The sequence below is a fragment of the Cervus elaphus genome, chromosome 24 (genome assembly GCF_910594005.1).
Source record: "Cervus elaphus chromosome 24, mCerEla1.1, whole genome shotgun sequence".
NCBI classification, from domain to species: Eukaryota; Metazoa; Chordata; class Mammalia; order Artiodactyla; family Cervidae; genus Cervus; species Cervus elaphus.
The window spans coordinates 27312675-27336021 of record NC_057838.1 but is presented as its reverse complement, the minus strand read 5'-3'; the positions used below and the strand labels follow the sequence as shown (position 1 = coordinate 27336021).

Below are 23347 nucleotides of genomic sequence, written 5' to 3'. Positions count from 1 at the left end.
CCAGGCCCAGAGTCTGGGCTAGCTCATTAAAAGACAGGGGTGAAGGCTGGGGACTAGAGATGGGAAAGTGACAGGAGACCACACTGCCATGGCTCAGGATGCCTGAATGGAAGGCTGCTTGTGGGGCTGATGGTATGTGAATGAAAAACAGGAAAAGGAACTGGGAGCCACATAAGGACAAGAGGGAAAAGGTCCAGGGCCATGGGAATGGCACGCAGGGACAGAATTCAGGAAAGACCAGCTCAGGGGGTGGGGTAGGTCTCTGCTCCACTGCAGTGTGGGATGCCTTTGGGCTTAAACCTTCAGGCCCTGCAGCCACAAGACAAAGTCAGGGCTTTATCCAGAGCCCTTGAATTCCACGAGGCTGTTTTCTCATCATAAAATAAATAAGACTTACAGCAAAGGATTCTGTGGGATTAAATGTGGTACAGCTATTACAGCACCTAACACCATGGACGCCTGACAGTGTGCCAGGCATAGGAACAAGGAGCTTCACATACTTTAACTTATTTAATCCTAATATTTACCATATAGAAATTAAACATGATTATTAGTCCTGTTTATTATTAGTCCTGTTTATTAGTCCTGTGAATACTGAGGCACAGAGACTAGGGAACTGGCCCAAGAGCAAGTGAGTGGTACACCAGAAACTAAAATCCAAAATTCATGCCTGCTTTTTTGGATCATGCAGCATGGCTTAGTTCCCTGACCACGGCTGAACCCATGCCCTTGGCAGTAAAGGTGCAGAGTCTTAACCACTGGACTGCCAGAGAATTCGCCAGAGTCCATATTTCTAAAACCCCAAATTACATTCCCTCTCAAAGAAAATAACAAGCGAATTGCAGTCCCACCCACCCCCAATTTCATCATCAAGTTTTATGTATGTTACGATACACACTACTCTCATAAAGACTTTTTGAGACAAGCACTATTATTATTTCCATTTTACAAATGATAACTGAGGCTCAGGGAGGGGGAGTAACAATCGCAAGGACACACAGCAAGTATACCCCAGGACTAGCCATCAAGTCCCAGCGTCCGCTAGAGATCTAGAGCCTTGTCGGGGGAGCTCTCAGCCTGCCTCTCCCCGAGGTCACTCATGCCCATTACATCTTCCTGGGCAGTGAGCCTGCTGCTCTCAGAATAGCTGGACGGCAGGGCCTGCTGCCTTCTGAGCACAGTGGCCAGGAAAGCCTTGAGGTACTGGCGGAAGCGGCGGCTGGAGAAGGCGTAGAGGACGGGGGTGAAGCAGCAGTGCAGGAAGGCGATGCTCTCCGTCACCTGCAGCGCATAGTCCAGGCGCTGGCTGAGCCCGCAGTCCCCAAAGACCTGCAGGTCCAGCAGCGAGTGCAGAAACAAGGTGAGGTTGTACGGGAACCACAGCACAAAGAAGGCCACCACCAGGGCTATGGCCATCCGCAGGGCCCGGCTCTGGCCCGGGGGCCTCAGGCTGACCAGCACAGAGCCAATGCGGGAGTAGAAGAAGGTCATGGCAAGGAGGGGCAGGAGGAACCCCAGGAGGTTCTGCTGGAAGCGCAGGAAGAGCTTCCAGACGGTCCCATGTCCCCCATAGTCCGCATAGCAGTCCCACACGCCGGGGGAGTTCTCATGCGTCCTCACAAAGACCATGTCAGGAATGGAGACAGCCAGGGCCACAGCCCACACAGTGGCTGCAAGCAGCAGGCTCTTGGCTCGGGTCCTCAGTCGGTGGTAGGGCCGAGCGCAGACAATCTCCAGGTACTTGTCCAGGCTCATGCAGCTGATGAAGAAGATGCCACTGTAGAAGTTCATGGTATAGAGGGTGCTCACCGCCTTGCATAAGAAGCTCCCAAAGACCCAATGCCACGCCACAGAGATGCCCCAGAAGGGCAGCGTCACCACAAACAGGAGGTTGGAGATGGCCAGGTTCAGCAGATAGGTCTCGGTCATCCGTCTTCGAGGCACAAACCGGAGCAAGACCGCTAGGAGGAGGAGGTTCCCAACCAGGCCCAGCACAAAGATCAGGCTGTAGAAGAGAGGCAGAAAGACTCTGCCGAATGACAGCACCTCGTCCTTCCTGCACACCATGAAGATCAGGTCCTCCAGGTAGTACTCATAGTCATAGAAGGAGCTGCTGTTCTCGGAACTGGCCACGTTGGTGGTGGGCGGCAGAGGGGAGGCGGTGGTGGCCATGGCGGGAGGATGCACCCAGTCCTGGAGCTCTGCGGGCCAGAGAGCAGTGTGAGCCACAGGAGACGGATCCAGGCCTTCCCGCCCTCTCCAAACCCACTGCAGCCCCTTTTCTGGGGTGTCCAATGGACTCTCCACACTTACACCGGTACCTGGAGGCTAGGGACTCGGAGTACAAGTGCGGGCAGCCCAAGGCTACCACGTGATAGTGAGGTCATCTTGGGTAGGTGACGTAACCTCAGCTGTTCTCACAGTATTCACTTCTCTTCTTTATTTTGTCCCTCATCATTTATAAAGACTGAGAAGGTCATTTCTGTCTTCTTTATTCCTGAGGGATATTGATTCACCTGGGCTTCCCAGGTGGCACAAGTGGTAAGGAACCCACCTGCCAATGCAGGTAGATGTAAGAGACACGAGTTCGATCCCTGGGTTGGGACGATCCCCTGGAGGAGGGCACGGCAATATTCTTTCCTGGAGAATCCCATGGACAGAGGAGCCTGGCAGCTTGAGACCATAGGGTTGCACAGAGTCGGACACAACTGAAGCAACTTAGCACACATCAATTCACCTATTTATTAAATCTGTATACCCTTCCTCATGTGTGGCTTAAAATTCTTCTTCTTTGTGTGACTTATAATTTTGTTTTCACTTTCAGGTCACACTGCATGGCATGGGAGATCTCAGTTCCTTGACCAGAGACTGAACCCACACCCTCGTAATGGAAGCACAGAGTCTTAAATTCTGGACTACTAGGGAAGTCCCAGTGTTTTTTTAAAAGAGTCTCTCTTCAGTGGGCTTGCTTCTTCTGTAAATAGCTGGTGTGCCCACTCTGGCTTTGAGCTCTCTTTACTTCTGTCACTTGAGGATTTCCCTTGCTTTGATTATTTTTAAAGTATTTTTGGAATAACAAGATGGTGGAGGAGTAGGTAGACGTGGAGTACATCTCTCTCCACGGATTCATCAGGAATACACCTTCAGACACAGAAGATCTTGCAGAACGCCAGCTGAGAGCGGACAGGAGTACCTGACCACTGGAAGAGAATATATAGAACCACGCAAAACTCAGTAGGATGAAGGAAGTAGGGGGAAAAAGAGGAGTGTGAGCAGGACTGGACCTGCACCTGGGAGGTGGAGGAACTGAAATAGGGGTCAGAGTTCACATTGGGGCAACTGTTTAGGACAGAGGAGAAGCATTTGAGGCTGCTGGAGAGTGAAGCTGCTGAGCTGTGACAGTGCGAACAGAATGAGAATCACACAGACGATCCTTGCTGCAGCATCAGTGGTGGGGGCATAGACTTGGATTACTGTGATGCTGAATGGTTTTGCCTTGGAAATGAAGAGAGATCATTCTGTCATATTTGAGATTGCACCCAAGTACTGCATTTTGGACTCTTTTGTTGACTATGAGGGCTACTCCATTTCTCCTATGGGATTCTTGGCCACAGTGGTACATATAATGGTTATATGAATTAAATCCACCCATTCCTGTCCATTTTAGTTCATGGATTCCTAAGATACCGATGTTTACTCTTGCCATCTCCTGCTTGACCATGTCCAATTTACCTTGATTCATGGACCTAACATTCCAGGTTCCTATGCAATACTGTTCTTTACAGCATCGGATTTTACTTTCATCATCAGACACATCCACAACAGAGCTTCAGTTTCAGCTTTGGCCCAGCCACTTCATTCTTTCAGGAGCTATTAGTAGCTGTTCTCCACTCTTCCCCAGTAGCATATAGAACACCTTCCAATCTGGGCGGGGGGCTCATCTTTTGGGGTCATATCTTTCTGCCTTTTAAACATTTCATGGAGTTCTCTTGGCTAGTATACTGGAGCGGTTCACCATTCCCCGCTCCAGTAGATCCCATTTTGTCAGAACTCGCCACTATGGTCCAGCTGTCTTGGGTGGCCCTACATGGCATGGCTGATAGCTTCATTGAGTTACACAAGCCCCTTCACCATGACAAAGCAGTGAACCATGAAGGAGAGATCTAGAAGACCTCAGAACTAACACCAAAAAAAAAAAAAGATGTCCTATTCAACATACGGGATTGGGATGCAAAAGTAGGATATCAAGAGATACCTAGAGTAACAGGCAAATTTGACCTTGGAGAACAAAATGAAGCAGGGCAAAGGCTAACAGAATTCTCCCAAGACAGTGCACTGGTCATAGCAAATACCCTTTTTCAACAACATAAGGGATGACTTTACACATGGACGTTACCAAATGGTCAATATCGAAATGTCTTTTGGTATTTGGTCAAAACCAAAGAATGATTACGTTCTCTGCAGCCGAAGATGGAGAAGCTGTATACAGTTAGCAAAACAAGACCTGGAGCTGACTGTGGCTCAGATCATCAGCTCCTCATAGCAAAATTCAGGCTTAAACTAAAGAAAGCAGGGAAAACCACTAAGCCAGTCAGGTACAACTTAAATTCCCTATGAATATACAGTGGAGGTGACGAATTCAAGGTTTTAGATCTAGTAAACAAAGTGCCTGAAGAACTATGGACAGAGGTCCATAATATTGTACAGGAGGCAGCAAACAAAGCCATCCCAAATAAAGAGAAATGCAAGAGGGTAAAGTGGTTGACTGAGAAGGCTTTACAGATAGCTGACAAAAGAAGAGAAGTGAAAAGCAAGGGAGAAAGGGAAAGGTACACCCAACTAAGTGCAGAGTTCCAGAGAATAGGAAGGAGAAGCAAGAAAGCCTTCTTCAATGAACAATGCAAAGAAATAGAGGAAAACAGCAGAAAGGATAAGACTAGAGATCTCTTCAAGAAAATTGGGAATATCAAAGGAAAATTTCATCCAAAGATGGGCACAATAAATGGCAGAAATGGTAAAAAAAAAAAAAAAACCTAACAGAAGCAGAAAAGATCAAGAAGAAATGGAAAGAAGAGCTGTACAGAAAAGATGTTAATGATCGGGATAACCACAGTGGAGTAGTCTCTCACTCAGAGCCAGACATTCTGGAGTATGAAATCAAGTGGGCCTTAGGAAGCACTGCTATCAATAAAGCTAGTGTAGGTGACAGAATTCCAGCAGAGCTATTTAAAACCCTAAAAGATGACGCTATCAAAGTGTTGCACTCAATATTTCAGCAAATTTGGAAAACCCAGCAGTGGCCACAGGACTGGAAAAGGTTAATCCTCATCCCAAATTTCAAGAAGGGCAGTACTAAAGAAAGTTCAAACCACTGGACAATTGAACTCATCTCCCATGCTAATAAGGTTATGCTCAAAATCCTCCAAGTTAGGCTACAATAGTACGTGAACCAAGAACTTCCAGATGTTCAAGCTGGGTTTAGAAAAGGCAGAGGAACCAGAGATCAAATTGCCAATATTTGCTGGATCATAGACAAAGCAAGGGAATTCCAGAAAAACATCTCTCTGTTTCGCTGACTATGCTAAAGCCTTTGACTATGTGGATCATAACAAACTGTGGAAAAATCTTGAAGAGATGGGAATACCAGAACACCTTACTTGTTTCCTGAGAAATCTGTATGCGGGTCAAGAAGCATCAATTAGAACCCTGTATGGAACAACTGGCTGGTTCAGGATTGAGAAAGGAGTACAACAAGACTGTTTATTGTCACCCTGTTTATTTAACTTAAAACACTGAGTGCATCAGGTAACATTCCCAAGGACACACAGCAAGTGTACTGCAGGATTAGAAATCAAGTCCCAGCAGCTGGCTCTAGATCTGAAGCCTCGAACCATGCAGTGGGAGCTGCTGTGAGCCCTCTCACACTCACAAAATCGACAATTGCCCCCTGCATGGCCCCCCTTGAGAAGCATGGCATTTGGATTCACAGCAATGTATAAAACACAATGAAAACAATACAAACCAGTCCTGACAGTTATGGGAAGCTTTCTTATACCCCAGTGCTTGCAGGTCTTCCTGGCTTCCCTGTGAGAAGGGGAGCAGGTATGCCCTCCCTGGTTTCACAGGAAGCCCAGGGCCATACCACAAGCCAGGCAGAGTTGACACTAGAGTCCCGATCACTGACTGAGTCCTGGACCACTGCACACACGATCCCTCTTTGCTTTTTTAATATGCATTCTTCCTGATTACCAGAGTAATATATGCTCAATGTAAAATGTGAACATAGAAGAAAAAACAGAAAAGGACCTAAAAATCCCTAATCCTACCCTCCCCCCTCCAAAGTAACCCTTGGGAACATGCTGGTATATCTTTTCTTTTCCATGCCCAGAGTCCCCATCTGCCGCAATGATCTTTCCTGGGTGTGTGAGTCACCTGCTGGCTTCCTGGCCAGAAGAAAGTGGCCTTGCCCAGTCCCCATGGAGGAGGGGGCCCCTTGCAGCCACCTGATAGACATGCCATCTCCTGCTCCCTGGGATCCATGAGGCCCACCCACTCCCCATGCTCCCTGGGACCCCACATTACTCAATGTTTCCTGGCTTTTATCAGGAAACAGGGATGTTTGTGACATTGATGAAATCACAACAACAACCCCTTCACCCAAAGTTTCCTTCAATTAATAAAAACTAGGTAATTTTAGAACCCGGCTCTTCAAGGAGCTGCTGTGGAAGATTTTCACATCTTTCCTGAATCATTTTTGCTCCCCCCTCCTTTTTTTTTTTTTTTTGCTTCTCGTTGCCTGAACTTTCACCACTTGAGCTCCTTGTTTGCATTTCAGCATTATGCTGGGGTCAAAATGAAATGCCCACCCCACTGCCACTACCCCCAGGGAGAGTGGTATACTCAGCATGGTGCAGCATGGAGGAACAGACTACAGGCTGGTTCACTTCATGGCTGAGCATCCCTGAGCGAATTACTTAACCTCTCTGAGCCTTAGTCTTCTCAACTCTAAAATGCTTCCCTGGTGGTGTTTCTATAATATTAATTAATAATTAAATAAGTGTCTGGCACATGACTATTGGTTTCCCCTCCAGGCCCTAAAATGACACTTAGCTCAAGTTGGGATGGATAAAAGGATATCCTGTGACTGTTTGGGACAGATGGAGGGGTTGAGATCTTCGCAGGTTTGGGGATAAAAAGAGAGGATGTGGGCTTTTAAGAAGAGAGTGTGGATGTGTGCTGGGAACCTCAGCCCTGGGAGCGGGGCCCCTTAGAGGCTATCTCATCTTTCCCCATCATAGTACAGCCCAGAGAGGAAAGGGAACAGCTGAGGTTACCCAGCCTCATCTGGTACCAACCCTCAGGGATTTCCCAAACCCACAAAGCAGAGCCTCAGAGCCAGAGTCAAGGGCGTAAGGGGCCAGCAGGCCACCTTCCTCCCCGGCTGCCTGGGCCACTGCTCCAACAGCCGTTCTAGAGAGAGAGTGCCACGCTCACCCTACTTGGCTCCTGTCTCTCCCCACACCTGTCCCCTCTCCCACCACGGGATCTGGTCTCTCCCTGTGGCCCCTGCATAGGGCCCCCCACCCCATTCCCAGAGTGGCTGACACCTACCAGAGCCAGACCCACTTGCCTGGGGACATCCACCTCGCACTCAGGAGGAGAGCAGCAGCGTCTCTGTCCCTCTTCCTCTGGGAAGCACAGAGGGAGTGACTCTTCTTTATAAGCTCTTCCCCTCCCCAGAAGGCTTCCTGCCTGCATCCTCTTTGCATATCCCCTGTGCCTGCCCCAGCCCCACCTCGGCTGCACACTGAACTTGAGTCAAGCTCAGATGACCGCCTTGTTGAAAGAACACCACCCCCAAAGATACACTAATTACTTTAGAAAACATGTGTCCCCAATCACACTTCTCTGGAACCGTTCTCCTGCAGCTGAGCAAAGGACACGAAACGCCTCAGTCCAGGCTTCCAGGCTTTCACTTACTCTTTCCTCTATCTTAAATAGCCTTCCCAGCCACCAGCTTCATCAGTCCTGGATTCTGCGCCCCCCGCCGCTCCCCGGCCCACCACCCAACTCTCCTCCTCTGACGGTAACTCCGCACAATCAGAGCTATGTCTGGCTCACCCGCAGTGACATCAATTCTCTCATCTACTAGATTTCTCAGGCCAACTCCCCTCCTTCCCCTTCCCTGCTCCCCCCGCCAGTCCCATCACAGCATGAATCTCTTCAGAGCTAGCTGTCTGTTCACAGGTCTGCTCAAGGACCATATGTGACCCACCAGGCTGAGCCCAGGGCCAGGCAAGAGCAGACCGAATGAACGAATACATGTGTGGAAACACTGCCTGTCATGTGCTCGGCAGTATGAGGGTACCTGTCCGCCAGGATGGCACCTGTGGTCCACTGTGAGTCTCAGCTGCCTTCACCTCCAACCCCACGGCCAGCCTGACACACAGCAGATGCTTGGTGAATGCTCACTGCCCCTATCTGAACCGAGCAGGTAACAGAATAATGGCAGGTGGTTACAGGCACTGGCGATAGGGTCACACAGGGCTGGGCTTGAATCTGGCTCTGTACGGGCTGTGTGACCTAAAGAATGTAGCCTCACCTCTCTGAGCCTTGCTTTTCATATCTTTTTGGGGAGGTGGGGTTGGTGTCTCCCTCAGACAGGCATGAGAACTAAGTGTCCCCAGAGAGGTGGACAAAGACAGACATTTGCCTTTCTCTGGGGTCCACAGGCCACAGGAGGCCGAGCCTGTGATGGGTTCCACTCCCAACAGTGGGAAGCAAGGGACCTTCCTCGTGGGTTTCCAAGTCTCTCTGGGGCAAATGTTAATTACCAATAGGGAGAATAAGGCCACAGAGTCGTGGTTCCATCTAGGGGAACAGCTAAGTTCTAGAACTTGGGCTTCTTCCTTACCACCCCCTTTTTAATTTTTAAAAATTTTAAAATTAAATTTATTTTAATTATTTAATTTAAAATAAATTTTAGACTTGTAAAAACTGTGCATAGAATTCTTGTTAACATATTACATAACCATAACACAATGATCTAAACCATGAAACTGACATCGACATAATATCATTAACTGGACTTCCCTAGTAGCTCAGCGGTAAAGAATCCACCTGCCAATGCAGGAGACTTGGGTTCAGTCCCTGGGTCAGGAAGATCCCCTGGAGAAGTAAATGGCAACCCACTCCAGTATTCTTGCCTGAAGAACCCCATGGACATAGGAGCCCGGCAGGCTACAGTCCAAGGGGTCATACTTCAACGAATCCACAGACCTACTCGAATGTCACCACCTGTCCCACGAGTGTCCTCTCTGGTCCTGGATCCTAAGCAGAACCCCATCCTGCATTTGGCGGTGGTGCCTCCGTGGTCTCTCCACTCTGGGACAGTTCCTCAGCCTTGCTTTGCCTTTCATGACCTTCACCATTTTGAAGAGAACTGTAGAATGAACCTAAATTTTGGTTTGATGCTTCTTCATGATTAGACTGAGGCTATGCATTTTGGGTAGGAACATGTGTGCCAGAGAAGCGAAGTGTCCTTCTCACTACATGATACCAGAGGTAACTGATTTCAATATGGGTCATTACTGACCATGCTAATTTTGGTCACTGGGTAAGCTGGCGTCTGCCAGGTTTTTCCTCAGTGAAATGACAGTGAAATTAACCCTTTGTAATTAATAAGCATCTTCTGGGGAGGTATTTTGAAACTATGTAAATATCTTGTATCTTCTTATACTTTCACTACTAGTTTTAGCACCCATCAAATGATGCTTTCTGACAACAGTTATCACGGTGGTGTTTGACAAATGGTGGTTTTCTATTTCCATCATTCTTTCTATATTTATTAACTGGAATTTTACCATTAAGAGTTGGTCCTTTGTCCTATTTATTTATATATATATCAGTGTGAACTTCCAGATGTTCAAGCTTGTTTTAGAAAAGGCAGAGGAACCAGAGATCAAATTGCCAACATCCATTGGATCATCAAAACAGCAAGAGAGTTCCAGAAAAACATCTATTTCTACTTTATTGACTATGCCAAATCCTTTGACTGTGTGGGTCACAATAAACTGTGGAAAATTCAGAAAAAGATGGGAATACCAGACCACCTGACCTGCCTCTTGAGAAACCAACCTGTATGCAGGTCAGGAAGCAACAGTTAGAACTAGACATGGAACAACAGACTGGTTCCAAATAGGAAAAGGAGTACGTCAAGGCTGTATATTGTCACCATGCTTATTTAACTTATATGCAGAGTACATCATGAGAAATGCTGGGTTAGAGGAAGCACAAGTTGGAACCAAGATTGCTGGGAGAAATATCAATAACCTCAGATATGCAGATGACACCACCGTTATGGCAGAAAGTGAAGAAGAACTAAAGAGCCTCTTGATGAAAGTGAAAGAGGAGAGTGAAAAAGTTGGCTTAAAGCTCAACATTCAGAAAACTAAGTTCACGGCATCCGGTCCCATCACTTCATGGCAAATAGATGGGGAAACAGTGGAAACTGACTTTATTTTTCTAGGCTCCAAAATCACTGCAGATAGTGACTGCAGCAATGAAATTAAAAGACGCTTACTCCTTGGAAGAAAGTTATGACCAACCTAGACAGCATAATAAAAAGCAGAGACATTACTTTGCCAACAAAGGTCCGTCTAGTCAAGGCTATGGTTTTTCCAGTAGTCATGTATGGATGTGAGAGTTGGACTGTGAAGAAAGCTGAGTGCCAAAGAACTGATGCTTTTGAACTGTGGTGTTGGAGAAGACTCTTGAGAGTCCTTTGGACTGCAAGGAGATCCAACCAGTCCATCCTAAAGGAGATCAGTCCTAGGTGTTCATTGGAAGGACTGATGTTGAAGCTGAAACTCCAATACTTTGGACACCTGATGCTAAGAGCTGACTCATTTGAGGGGACCCTGATGCTGGGAAAGATTGAGGGCAGGTGGAAAAGGGGATGACAGAGGATGAGATGGTTGGATGGCATCACCAACTCGATGGACATGGGTTTGGGTGGACTCCGGGAGTTGGTGATGGACAGGGAGGCCTGGCGTGCTGTGGTTCATGGGGTCGCAAAGAGTCGGACACGACTGAGTGACTGAACTGAACTGAGAGACTCATGAGTATTACTTTCATTTCATTTTTTATGTTCTTTTGAAATACTTCAAACCATCTGCTTCCTGCTGACTTGATTTCCCAGCCACAGTCCACCATGGTGGGCAGGGCAGGATACTGGGGCAGCTGTCTTTACATGAGTGGCCAGGTTTCCCTAAAATTCACTCAGGCATCTTCCCAGTAAGAGCTGGGCCTTTTCCTGGAATAGGCAGGTTTCAGTCAGAGGAAGTCAGTCATGGGCTCCAATGCCAGGAAGGGCTGACCAGGTAGGTCCACATCCTTCCACTGCTTTCCAGTCCATCATCCCGCTCTCCACCCCAATCCTGACCTGGCCCATGGCAGTACCAGCCAACCTCATGCCCTGAGCTTTTCATTCCTGACTCCCCTTTCTCTGCTCTGCTGCAGGGAGAGTTGCTAAAAAGCCCGGGTGGCAGACAGCTGGGCAACATTTACCCAGATTCATAAAGAGGAATTGTGCTCCACCAAAGACATAGCTGCCAGCTGTCCTCCACCAGCTCCAAGGGCATTGAGCGCAGCGCTGCAGCAAGAGAAACTGGCCAGGGAACAGCGGGACTGGCCCGAGTCCAAGGGAGCTGAGGGAGACGGGGGGCTCTGAACTCATTCTCTTTGCTCTCTTCAATAAGACAGTCTGACCTGCAGAAGGAGTGGACTCAGTTTCTGAAGCCAGACAGCCAAGATGCTCACAGGCCTCTCCCACAAGGCACAGTACCCTTGGACTACAGGTCTGTGACTTGACAATCTTTACTATTCCGACATATTCCTAACTCACTGAACGCATTTCCTAACTACAGTGAAAAGTGGCATCACATTTTCAAAACACCTGCTTCTCTCTTCAGCAGAGCATGGGCTGTGAATCTGCCAAGCTTCTGCATGCAACCTGTCCTCCATGAGCCAGCTGAAGGCTGTCTCCCCCGCCATGAGCCTCCCCAAGTCCCTCCAGCCCACCCTGATGCCTGGCTCTGAGACTCTGCACGCAGAGTACCCGGCGCTACCCACACTACACAGGAACGGGAGAGGCAGCTGGTTAACTTGTTGATGGAGTCTAGCCAAACTTGACAAACTGGATTTTAGAGGGAGGAGCCCTGGTTTGGCCCAGCCTCAGCCTCTGTCTCACTCGCTGTCTCTCTTTCTCTGTAATCCTTGGCAAAGCTCACCCCATTCTGGGCTGGGCCCACGAGAGCATCAGTCTGGTCCAACTGCAGGGTTTTAGAGTTGGAAATCCTAAAGCACAGACTTGCTGCCCAATTCAGAAGTTCTATAGGTGCCCATGTCGAGTCACTGATTAAATGTTGTGACAAATCTCAGAGCAGCTTCTTTCTACTATGCTCCACTGATGGCCCAGCAGGAGAGAAATGATGTTTATCTCACCTCTTGCATCTCCTCTTTCTGCACCTTCTGGCCCCCTCCAGACACCCCAGACATGTGTGGTCTCCCCTTCCGTACATCTGCCCAGGGTCTGGTGCTCAGGGTCTCATGAGGGGGCTGCTTTCAGTTAAGGTGGGAGGGGGTATGTCATCTTCTCACCACTCAGCATCCCCTTGCCAGGGTACAAACATACCTGTTTGAAATCAACATATTTATTCCTTTAACACAATACCTTCAACCACATATTCCATGTTAATGCAGTGGTTCTCCACATACCTTCTCTGTGGGTTGGGCCAAGCTGAGGTTATCACACCCTTTTGCAGACGCAGCTGCCTTTCCCTCAGAGAGGGAAAGTCACTTGACCAGAAACCTGCAGTTGATAGGAGCCCTTGGACTTTCTGATTCCCACCCGAGTGCTCTCTTGCCCACAATGTATGAGAATACTCTGTTTAATTCTTTGCTTCTTCCTTCTCCCTCCCTTCCAACTCAGACCTAATGAACTGTTTTAGGACAGAAATTATTTCTTACTCATCTGCAAATCCCTCACAGAAAAGCCCAGCGAGGGCTTGACATGAAGTAGAACTGTAATACAAGCGTACTCGGTGAACGGATGCTTCCCAGGTGACATTAGTGGTAAAGAACCTGCCTGCCAATGCAGGAGACGTAAGAGACCAAGTTTGATCCCTGGGTCAGGAAGATCCCCTGGAGGAGGGCATGGCAACCTACTTCAGCATCCTTGCCTGGAGAATTCCATGGACAGAGCCTGGCGGGCTATAGTCCATGGGGTCACACAGAGTTAGACACAACTGAAGCGACTTAGCATGCAGCACATGCTTCCCAGAATGACTTAAATCCACTCCCTGGGGCTTCTCTGGAGAGTGGTTGTAGAAGGTCGGTCGGCTCTGATGACATCCATGCTCCACCAGCTGGGTCACCCTGTTGTTGGTTCCGGGACTTTGCCCATGAGAACATGACTGACACCCAGCCAGAGTGAGGTCAGGGTCAGCAACCAGCAGCAGCAGCATACACCCTCGGGTTCCAAGCAGGGATGACACTGTGTAGGGCTTGAAAACTGGTGCTCACAGCAAAGCCCGAAACTAGGTAGGAGGCAAGGATGGGCTGAGGTGCCAGCTTTCTGTGGCCAGTTCATTTCTGTGGAATTATTTTCTTCCAAACATTTTTACAGTCTTGGAAACTGTGAAAGCTGTTCATCAACTGTTAAGAACTGAAAGCCTTGCCAAACACTCCTTCACCTTTTCACCCCATCTGCCCAACCCCGAGGCCCTCCCCACATGTCTGTCTCAGGCCCAGGGGGCCTGACTGCATTCCCACCCTCAGCCCCCAGCCAGGTACTCATGGCAACTTCCTTCCAAATCCAGCTGTTTTCTCCTCACCACATGTGTTATAGTTTTATCAAGTTTATTTATTCTGGCAATTTTCATATATATACTTTAAGAAAGTGCCAGCGTCTTTTAATTTCATGGCTGCAGTCACCATCTGCAGTGATTTTGGAGCCCCCAAAAATAAAGTCTGCCACTGTGTCCACTGTCTCCCCATCTATTTCCCATGAAGTGATGGGACTGGATGCCATGATCTTCATTTTTTTGAATGCTAAGCTTTAAGCCAACTTTTTCACTCTCCTCTTTCACTTTCATCAAGAGGCTTTTTAGTTCCTCTTCACTTTCTGCCATAAGGGTGGTGTCATCTGCATATCTGAGGTTATTGATATTTCTCCCGGCAATCTTGATTCCAGCTTGTGCTTCATCCAGCCCGGCATTTCTCATGATGTACTCTGCATATAAGTTAAATAAGCATGGTGACAATATACAGCCTTGATGTACCCCTTTCCCAATTTGGAACCAGTCTGTTGTTCCATGTCTGGTTCTAACTGTTGCTTCTTGACCTGCATAGAGATTTCTCAGGAGGCAGGTCAGGTGGTCTGGTATTCCCATCTCTTTCAGAATTTTCCACAGTTTATTGTGATCCACACAGTCAAAGGCTTTGGCATAGTCAATAAAGCAGAAATGGATGTTTTTCTGGAACTCTCTTGCTTTTTTGATGATCCAGAGGATGTTGGCAATTTGATCTCTGATTCCTCTGCCTTTTCTAAATCCAGCTTGAACTTCTGGAAGCTCACAGTTCATGTACTGTTGAAGCCTGGCTTGGAGAATTTTGAGCATTACTTTACTAGCACGTGAGATGAGTGCAATTGTGCGATAGTTTGAGCATTCTTTGGCATTGCCTTTCTTAGGGATTGGAATGAAAACTGCCTTTTCCAGTCCTGTGGCCACTGCTGAGTTTTCCAAATTTGCTAGCATATTGAGTGCAGCACTTGCAGAACATCATCTTTTAGGATTTGAAATAGCTCAACTGGAATTTCATCACCTCCACTAGCTTTGCTCGTAGTGATGCTTCCTAAGGCCCACTTGACTTCACATTCCAGGATGTCTGGCTCTGGGTGAGTGATCACACCATCGTGATTATCTGCATCATGAAGATCTTTTTTGTATAGTTCTTCTGTGTCTTCTTGCCACCTCTTCTTAATATCTTCTGCTTCTGTTAGGTCCATCCCATTTCTGTCCTTTATTGAGCCCATCTTTGCATAGAATGTTCCCTTGGTATCTCTAATTTTCTTGAAGAGATCTCTAGTCTTTCCCATTGTATTGTTTTCCTCTATTTCTTTGCATTGGTCACTGAGGAAGGCTTTCTTATCTCTCCTTGCTATTCTTTGGAACTCTGCATTCATATGGGTATAACTTTCCTTTTCTTCTTTGCTTTTTGCTTCTCTTCTTTTCACAGTTATTTGTAAGGCCTCCTCAGACAGCCATTTTGCTTTTTTGCATTTATTTTCCTTGGAGATGGTTTTGCTTTCTGTCTCCTGTATAATGTCACGAACCTCCGTCCATAGTTCATCAGGCACTCTGTCTATTAGATCTAGTCCCTTAAATCTACTTCTCATTTCTACTGTATAATCATTAGGGATTTGATTTAGGTCATACCTGAATGGTCTAGTGGTTTTCCCTACTTTCTTCAATTTAAGTCTGAATTTGGCAATAAGGAGTTCATGATCTGAGCCACAGTCAGCTCCCTGTCTTGTTTTTGCTGACTTTATAGAGCTTCTCCATCTTTGGCTGCAAAGAATATAATCAATCTGATTTTGGTGTTGACCATCTGGTGATGTCCACGTGCAGAGTCTTCTCTTGTGTTGCTGGAAAAGGGTGTTTGCTATCACCAGTGGCAAAATTGTGTTACTTTGAAGCAAACACCAGACGTCATAACTTGCAAGTTATAGAGAGTTGAGTATGTGCCCTTAAAAGATAATGACTTTCACCACAGTCACACCTTAAAAATTAACACCCATTCCTTAATATCAACTATCCAGTCACTGGTCTCATAAATGTCTCCCTTCACAGTTTGTTTCTTCAATCCAGATAAGGTCCACACATGGTTGGCGGTTGATACATATTTTAAGTCTTTTTAGATGTGTAGGTTCCCTCTCCACCTCCACCTTTTTGCTTTTCCTTGCAACTTATTTCTTGAAGAACCTGCTTGTTCATCCTGTATGTAAAGTTCCCATAGCCTGGACTGTGCTGATTGCAACCTCATGGTGCTGTTTACCACGTGCCTCTGCCCTCCATATTTCCTGCGAATTGGAAGTGAGAGGTTTCATCATATCCAGGCTTACAGCTTCACAGGCCAGTCTGTTCTTTCCTCAGGAGGCACATATTGTGTAGCCGATGTTGTTCTGGAAAGGTGAGCAGCACTGATGCTCAATGCGCAGCCCCATTCAATCTTTGCTGCTCATGCATGGCGCTGGTGCACTAAGACTTACAGTCTCCTCCTGCATTCCTGCACGGCCCTCACCTTGTTCTGGTCTTCCTCCTGAATGGCTTCTTAGCTCCAGGCGTTACTTGGCACTTGGCCACCAGACTCCTGTCAAGGTCACACAGTACCACGTAGAGCTGGGCCTAATAAACAGGAGACAGCACAAGTTCCACCTGAAACGACCCAGGTTGGGGGATGTTCTTGGGGGGCAGGAGGCCGAGCGATTATCATGATGATCACCTCACAGCTCACCTCCCACAGCCGTTCACTGCCCCAGCTATTCCAGATGTGCAACTCACCCCTGTCACTTGACTTTGTCTCCTCAGAGTCACTCACGTGATTCATCTGTGATCCTTCTTAGGCTTGGGGCAATGGTTGAGTTTCACATTGTCGTGTGCCTGGGCCACACTTCACCCTCTGACTAACTTCCCCACGGACACACTCCCTGCCCCACAGACACACTCCCCTCAGTAGTGAAGATCAGCTCAGTGATGTCTCTGCAATGCCAGAGGCCATCTGCCTCAGGTCTCAGCCGGCAGAACCAAAGACCTGGCAGAAGCTCTGAGATGCTGCCCTGCCCTATCTCCATCCTCACTCAGTTCCTGGGAGTAGAAGGGAATCATGTGACAACATGTATTCTTAGACCTTAGACCATCGTTTTTGTGATGACAGATCTGTGGTCTGTGTGGCAAAGCCCTGGACTCACTCTCAGAAGAATGTTTTAAAAAACACAAAAATACGTTAAAAGTAAATTATAGCCCACAATTGGAAACAATCCTAAATGCCCTTCAGTGGAAAACTGGTTCAACTACTAGGGTATTGCCTACCATGGAATACTACTCAAGGACAAAAAGGAACAAAATATTATCTACACAACAATTTGGATACATCTCTAGGGAATTACACAGAATGAAAACAAGTCAATCTCAAAAAGGTCACACTTTTGAAAATATGTAAACCTCAAAAGGGTAGTGATTTCATTATATAACAGTCTTGGAATGACAAAACTGTAGAGATTGGGAACAGATTAGTGGATGCTAGGCCTTAGGAAGGGAGAGGGAGGCAAGAGTCAGCCTATGAAAGAACAGCATGAGGGGTCCTTGTGGTGATGGAGTTGATGGCAGTCACACAAATCTACACATGTGATAAACTGCATAGAACAAAATACACCCACACACACACACATACACAAGTGCATATAAAACTGATGAATAAGGTTATGTGAGTGGCTATAACAATGTTACTTTGCTAGTTGTGGCAATGTACTATAATTTTGCAAGAGGTTCAGTTCAGTTCAGTCGCTCAGTCGTGTCTGACTCTTTGCAACCCCATGGACGGCAGCACAGCAGGCTTCCCTGTCTGCCGGGGTCCAGCCCCAGCAGGATCCAGGGGAACCCTCAGGATGAACGGCGTCGGCAAGAGAGAGACACGTAGGATCAGCCTTGATAGGGCCAAGTCTGCTAGGAGGAGTGGGAGAGAGAGAGAAAGAGAGAGACCAGAGCAGGATATGCGGCAGAGTCTGGCGGTTGCTTTATTTTTCACCATCGCCTTTATACCCTAAGTTGGTACATTTCTAAGGGGCAGATAAGCATACAGACTTAGTTTAACATTATATCAGCTTGTCCTTCACGAAACCAGGTGTGCTCTGTATATTTTTTGTTTATGAGAGTCTTTTCCCATAGATTTTTTGTACATTATCTTCTGGCCTTGAGCTTAGCAGAAAACAGAAAAGTGGCAGTCTCATGGTACAGCAGGTTGCAACATAATAGAAATACAATCCTTTTAACATAAAAGTCAATCTTTTTGCGGAAATTCTCAGCTAAATTTATCTAAAAAGTTTAACACACAACGACTCTGTGGCTCTGGTGAGGCAGCCCCTGTTTAGCACTCTTGGTTAAAATTATCAATTATCTTATTGTCTTTACACTAGGGCTAAACTCATATTTTTCTAGATCTCCAACTATATTAACAATAGTTTCCACTGCACAACCTCAGCACATTAACATCAATCAAACGTTGATCCAATAACCACTTTTAAAACAATATGTTTTGTATTTTTTAATAGGGCTTCCTCACACCCCAAAGGGCTCTGTGCCTGTTAGGGCCTTTTTAATGGTTAATCTCTATGTATAATATATTTCGGCTTTCAGGCCTGTTGACAATTTATGGCTTGCACCTGGTGCAACTTTAAGCAACTTCAGTAGCCAACACTGTCTTTTTTGTGGTTAATCTATTTTCTTTCTATTAGGTATCATCTCCATGGGAACTAGATAGGATTACATTTTTTACAGAACAGAAATGCAAAGGATTGCAAAAACAGCAGATATGGCACAAAACAGGCTCTTAGTCCAAAAGTTAATTACCTGCAAGAAGTCACCAGCTAATCTCTATCTAAACTATTTTCTATTAGGCACATTTGTGGCTATAATATTTGTGGGGCTTTTCTCACCCCGCAGAGGGACCTATGCTTAATAGTTTATTCTGTTAGCATACTGTGCTTAGGATGTTTAGAACAATCATGAGCATTTTGTGCAATGAGAGCACATATATATCAAACAAGCCAGAAGGCCAGCAAAAGGGTTTGAATTGAAGCATTTCCTTCATCCCTGGCCCCTTCATAGGGTACCAGTGTCCAGGAGATTAATTAATTAGCTTTTAAGTTGGTCTTTATTCAGTGAAAGAGGAGCAGGAGAGCTCTCGGCAGGCAACACAGGAATCTGCAGCAGGGCAAACATGAACAGCAGAAAAGGGGGGAGGATATAGGGTAGGGTAGAGGCTGAGGCCAACCTGGAGGGTCCCTTATCCTAGACGGCCTTGCCTGTATTTTCCTCATGACCTCGTCATGGATGGGATCCTGGACGGCCTTGCCTGCCTGTATCTTCATGACCTCATCACGGGTGGGACCTCCCATAATGGCTCCCGACACCTGTCCAACACCAATTCCTGGAGTTCACTCAAACTCATGTCCGTCGAGCTGGTGATGCCATCCAACCATCTCATCCTCTGTCGTCCCCTTCTCCTCCTGCCTTAAATCTTTCCTAGGATCAGGGTCTTAACCAAGGAGTCAGTTCTTCACATCAGCTGGCCAAAGTACTGGAGTTTCAGCATCAGTATCAGTCCTTCCAAGGAATATTCAGGACTGATTTCCTTTAGCATTGACTGGTTAGATCTCCTTGCAGTTCAAGGAACTCTCAAGAGTCTTCTCCAACACCACAGTTCAAAAGCATCAGTTCTTCGGTGCTCAACTTTCTTTATATCCCAACTCTCACATCTATACATGACTACTGGAAAAACCAGAGCTTTGACTAGATGGACCTTTGTTGGCAAAGTACTGTCTCTGCTTTTTAATATGCTGTCCAGGTTGGTCATAGCTTTTCTTCCAAGGAGCAAGTGTCTTAATCTCATGGCTGCAGTCACCGTCTGCAGTGATTCTGGAGCCCTCTCACTGTTTCCATTGTTTCCCCATCTATTTGCCATGAAGTGATGGGACTGGATGCCATGATCTTCATTTTTTGAATGGTAAACTTTAAGCCAGCTTTTTCACTCTCCTCTTTCACTTTCATCAAGAGGCTCTTTCACTCTTCTTTGCTTTCTGCCAAAAGGGTGGTATCATCTGTATATCTGACGTTACTGATATTTCTCCCAGCAATCTTGATTCCAGTTTACGCTTCATCCAGCCCAGCATTTCTCATGATATACTCTGCATATAAGTTAAATAAGCATGGTGACAATAAACAGCCTTGATGTACTCCTTTCCCAATTTGGAACCAGTCTGTTGTTCCATGTCTGGTTCTAACTGTTGCTTCTTGACCTGCATAGAGATTTCTCAGGAGGCAGGTCAGGTAGTCTGGTATTTCCATGTCTTGAAGAATTTTCCACAGTTTGTTGTGATCTATACAAAGGCTTTAGCATAATCAATAAAGCAGAAGTAGATGTTTTTCTGGTATTCTCTTTGTTTTTTTGATGACCCAACAGATGTTGGCAATTTGATCTCTGATTCCTCTGCCTTTTCTAAATCCAGCTTGAGCATCTGGAAGTTCACAGTTCATGGGCTGTTGAAGACTGACCTGGAGAATTTTGAGCATTACTTTACTAGCGTGTGAGGTGAATGCAATTGTGCAGTAGTTTGAGCATTCTTTGGCATTGTCTTTCCTAGGGACTGGAATGAAAACTGACCTTTTCCAGTCCTGTGGTCACTGCTGAGTTTTCCAAATTTGCTGACATATTAAATGTAGCACTTTCACAACATCACCTGTTAGGATTTGAAATAGCTCAACTGAAATTTCATCACCTCCACTAGCTTTGCTTCCTATCCACTAGTGATGCTTCCTAAGGCCCACTTGACTTCGCATTCCAGGATGTCTGGCTCTGGGTGAGTGATCACACCATCGTGATTGTCTGGGTCCTGAAGATCTTTCTTGTATAGTTCTTCTGTGTATTCTTGCCACCTCTTCTTAATATCTTCTGCTTCTGTTAGGTCCATCCCATTTCTGTCCTTTATTGAGCCCATCTTTGCATGAAATGTTCCCTTGGTATCTCTAATTTTCTTGAAGAGATCTCTAGTCTTTCCCATTGTATTGTTTTCCTCTATTTCTTTACACTGATCATTGAGGAAGGCTTTCTTATCTCTCCTTGCTATTCTTTGGAACTCTGCATTCAAATGGGTATATCTTTCTTTTCCTCCTTTGTCTTTAGCATCTCTTTTCTCAGCTCTTCGTAAGGTCTCCTCAGACAACCAATTTGCCTTTTTGCATTTCTTTTTGGGGGATGGTCTTGATCACTGCCTCCTGTACAATGTCGTGAACCTCCGTCCATAGTTCTTCAGGCACTTTGTCTATCAGATCTAATTCCTTGAATCTATTTGCCACTTCCACTGTGTAATCATAAGGGATTTGATTTAGGTCATACCTGAATGGCCTGGTGAATGGTCTAGCCATTCAGTATCACAGTAATCCAAGTCTGTGCCCCAACCAGTAACGCTGAAGAAGCTGAAGTTGAATGGTTCTGTGAAGACCTATAAGACCTTCTGGAACTAACATCCAAAAAAGATATCCTTTCCTCATAGGGGACTGGAATGCAAAAGTAGGAAGTCAAGAGATACTTGGAGTAACAGGCAAGTTTGGCCTTGGAGTACAAAATGAAGCAGGGAAAAAGCTAACAGAGTTTTAACAACAAACACTCTCTTCCAACAACACAAGAGAAGACTCTACATTTGGACATCACCAGATGGCAAATATTGAAATCAGACTGATTATATTCTCTGCAGCCAAAGATGGAGAAGCTCTGTACAGTCAACAAAAACAAGACTGAGAGCTGACTGTGGCTCAGATCATGATCTCCTTATTGCAAGAGGTTATACTGGGAGAAACTAGATGAAAGGGATACAGGATCTTTCTGTATTCTTTCTTGCAAATGCAAGTCTACAATTATGGTAAGATAATTTTTTAAAAGGTAAAAAATTATTCTGAAATACAGTTCTTAAAGTATTTTTAAAAACACATTTATGATATAGTAACATATGCCTTTCTTTATTAACACATTTAAAAAGATACAGCAACAAATCTTGTAACTACCATGACAGTGATAAACATAAATTATATTTTTAAGATACCTGTGATAAGATCCTGCTAATACTACTACTGTTTGGTCACTTACAGTCATAATCAAACATGTTAATTTTGTCAGAGGTTAATGAAAATAAAGGGCTTTCCCAGGTGATGGTAGTGGTAAAGAACCCACCTGCCAATACAGGAGATGTAAGAGATGCGGGTTCAATCCCTGAGTTAGGAAGATCCCCTGCAGAAGGGTGTGGCAACCTACTCCAGTATTCTTGCCTGGAGAATCCCATGGACAGAGGAGCCTGGCAGGCTACAGTCCCTGGGGTCTCACAGAGTCAGACACGACTGAAGCAGCTTAGCATGCACACATTGAAAATAAAAATGTAAATTTTCCTCCTATCAAAATTCAGGGTTCCCTCCCTGAGTCATATCGCGGGCCCCCAAGTTAAGGACTCCAGTTCTGCTTAAAATAACAGCTTTCCTTCCTCTGTTTCACAAGCTGTAATGAACACAGAGGGTAAAGAGTAGTAGTGGAAGCATCTGTGGACGACGTGGTGGTCACACTGCACTGGTCATGGTGGCGTGGGGCATTTTTGAAATGTCAATTCATGCTTCCCCATATTGACTTTCCCTTTACTCAAGTAGCCAGAATTTACAAAAAGTCTCAATTTTCCTTGTTCTTTAAGTACAGGAGTTTGAGGATGTTAAGGTTCTCTTTCTGCCCTTCATCAAACTAAAAAATTATTCCCCAGGCTGGGGAGATGAGGGGCCTGAGGGAAGCCCGTCACTCTAGACACTAGATGACCCTGGGCTCTGCTTCCCCATCAGAGACCTGGGGTTTGTGGGATCAAGGCAAAGAGGGACATGGCACATTGTGGGTCTAAGGTGAGCACAGCTACAGGCAGCCCCATCCCACTCCTGAGCTTGGCACAGATGAAACAAAATGAGGTACTCAGTGAACTGCCAGGCCTGAAGGTGCTGGTGGACCATCCTGAGTGTGGACATATAGGGCTGGTGACCAACTGGGAGGCAGGCAGATGTCTAAGTAGAGGCCTGTATGGGCAGATTCCACCAAGAACCATGTGGCACAGTGCTTGCCTTGGCACTGACTGAGTCTCCTAGACCTGATGCAATTCTGGGCAAAGGGTGACCCTCACACTGGCTGATATTTATTTTCCATTATCCTGTGGAATGCAGTCACAAAACAGCAAATAAGTTGTTCTAGAAAATATGATGACACTTTCTTGTGTACTGAGCTTGTGTTCAAGAGCTGGTGGCACTTTCAGAATCCAAGGGCACGGCTTCTGCAGCAGGTGCCCCTGCTGGTGCTCCAAGACCCCACCCTTACTTATACCCACTTGGTATACACTGGCTGGCTCCCAGCTGGCAACACCCACTGTGCTGTGTCTGAGGGCTTGCTCTGGCTAACAAAGCCTGTTTCACCTCTGCTTCCTCATCAGTGC

At 46.2% G+C, this 23347-nt stretch overlaps 2 protein-coding genes and 1 long non-coding RNA gene across 9 annotated transcripts in view; 1 reads left to right on the top strand and 2 right to left on the bottom strand.

Moving 5' to 3' along the window:
• GASK1A (golgi associated kinase 1A) overlaps positions 1 to 23347 on the bottom strand; it is a 154859-nt gene that overhangs the window by 108204 nt on the left and 23308 nt on the right. The window lies entirely within an intron of this gene.
• Positions 555 to 23347, bottom strand: part of LOC122683131 (atypical chemokine receptor 2-like) — a 45966-nt gene continuing 23173 nt past the window's right edge. For 3 of the 6 annotated variants that reach the window (XM_043886725.1, XM_043886726.1, XM_043886721.1), the window contains one exon: positions 555 to 2201. In XM_043886725.1, the coding sequence (XP_043742660.1) occupies positions 1042 to 2172 (1131 nt within the window). In that variant the 5' untranslated portion in view covers positions 2173 to 2201 and the 3' untranslated portion in view covers positions 555 to 1041. Of the gene's footprint in view, positions 2202 to 7611; positions 7694 to 9279; positions 9301 to 23347 lie in introns of those variants that run through there. The other 3 variants (XM_043886722.1, XM_043886724.1, XM_043886723.1) reach the window with 3 other exon arrangements.
• Positions 4273 to 21595, top strand: LOC122683136. The gene is made up of 3 exons (XR_006337635.1): positions 4273 to 4416; positions 13390 to 13392; positions 21573 to 21595. It is a non-coding gene; the product is annotated as an uncharacterized LOC122683136 (long non-coding RNA).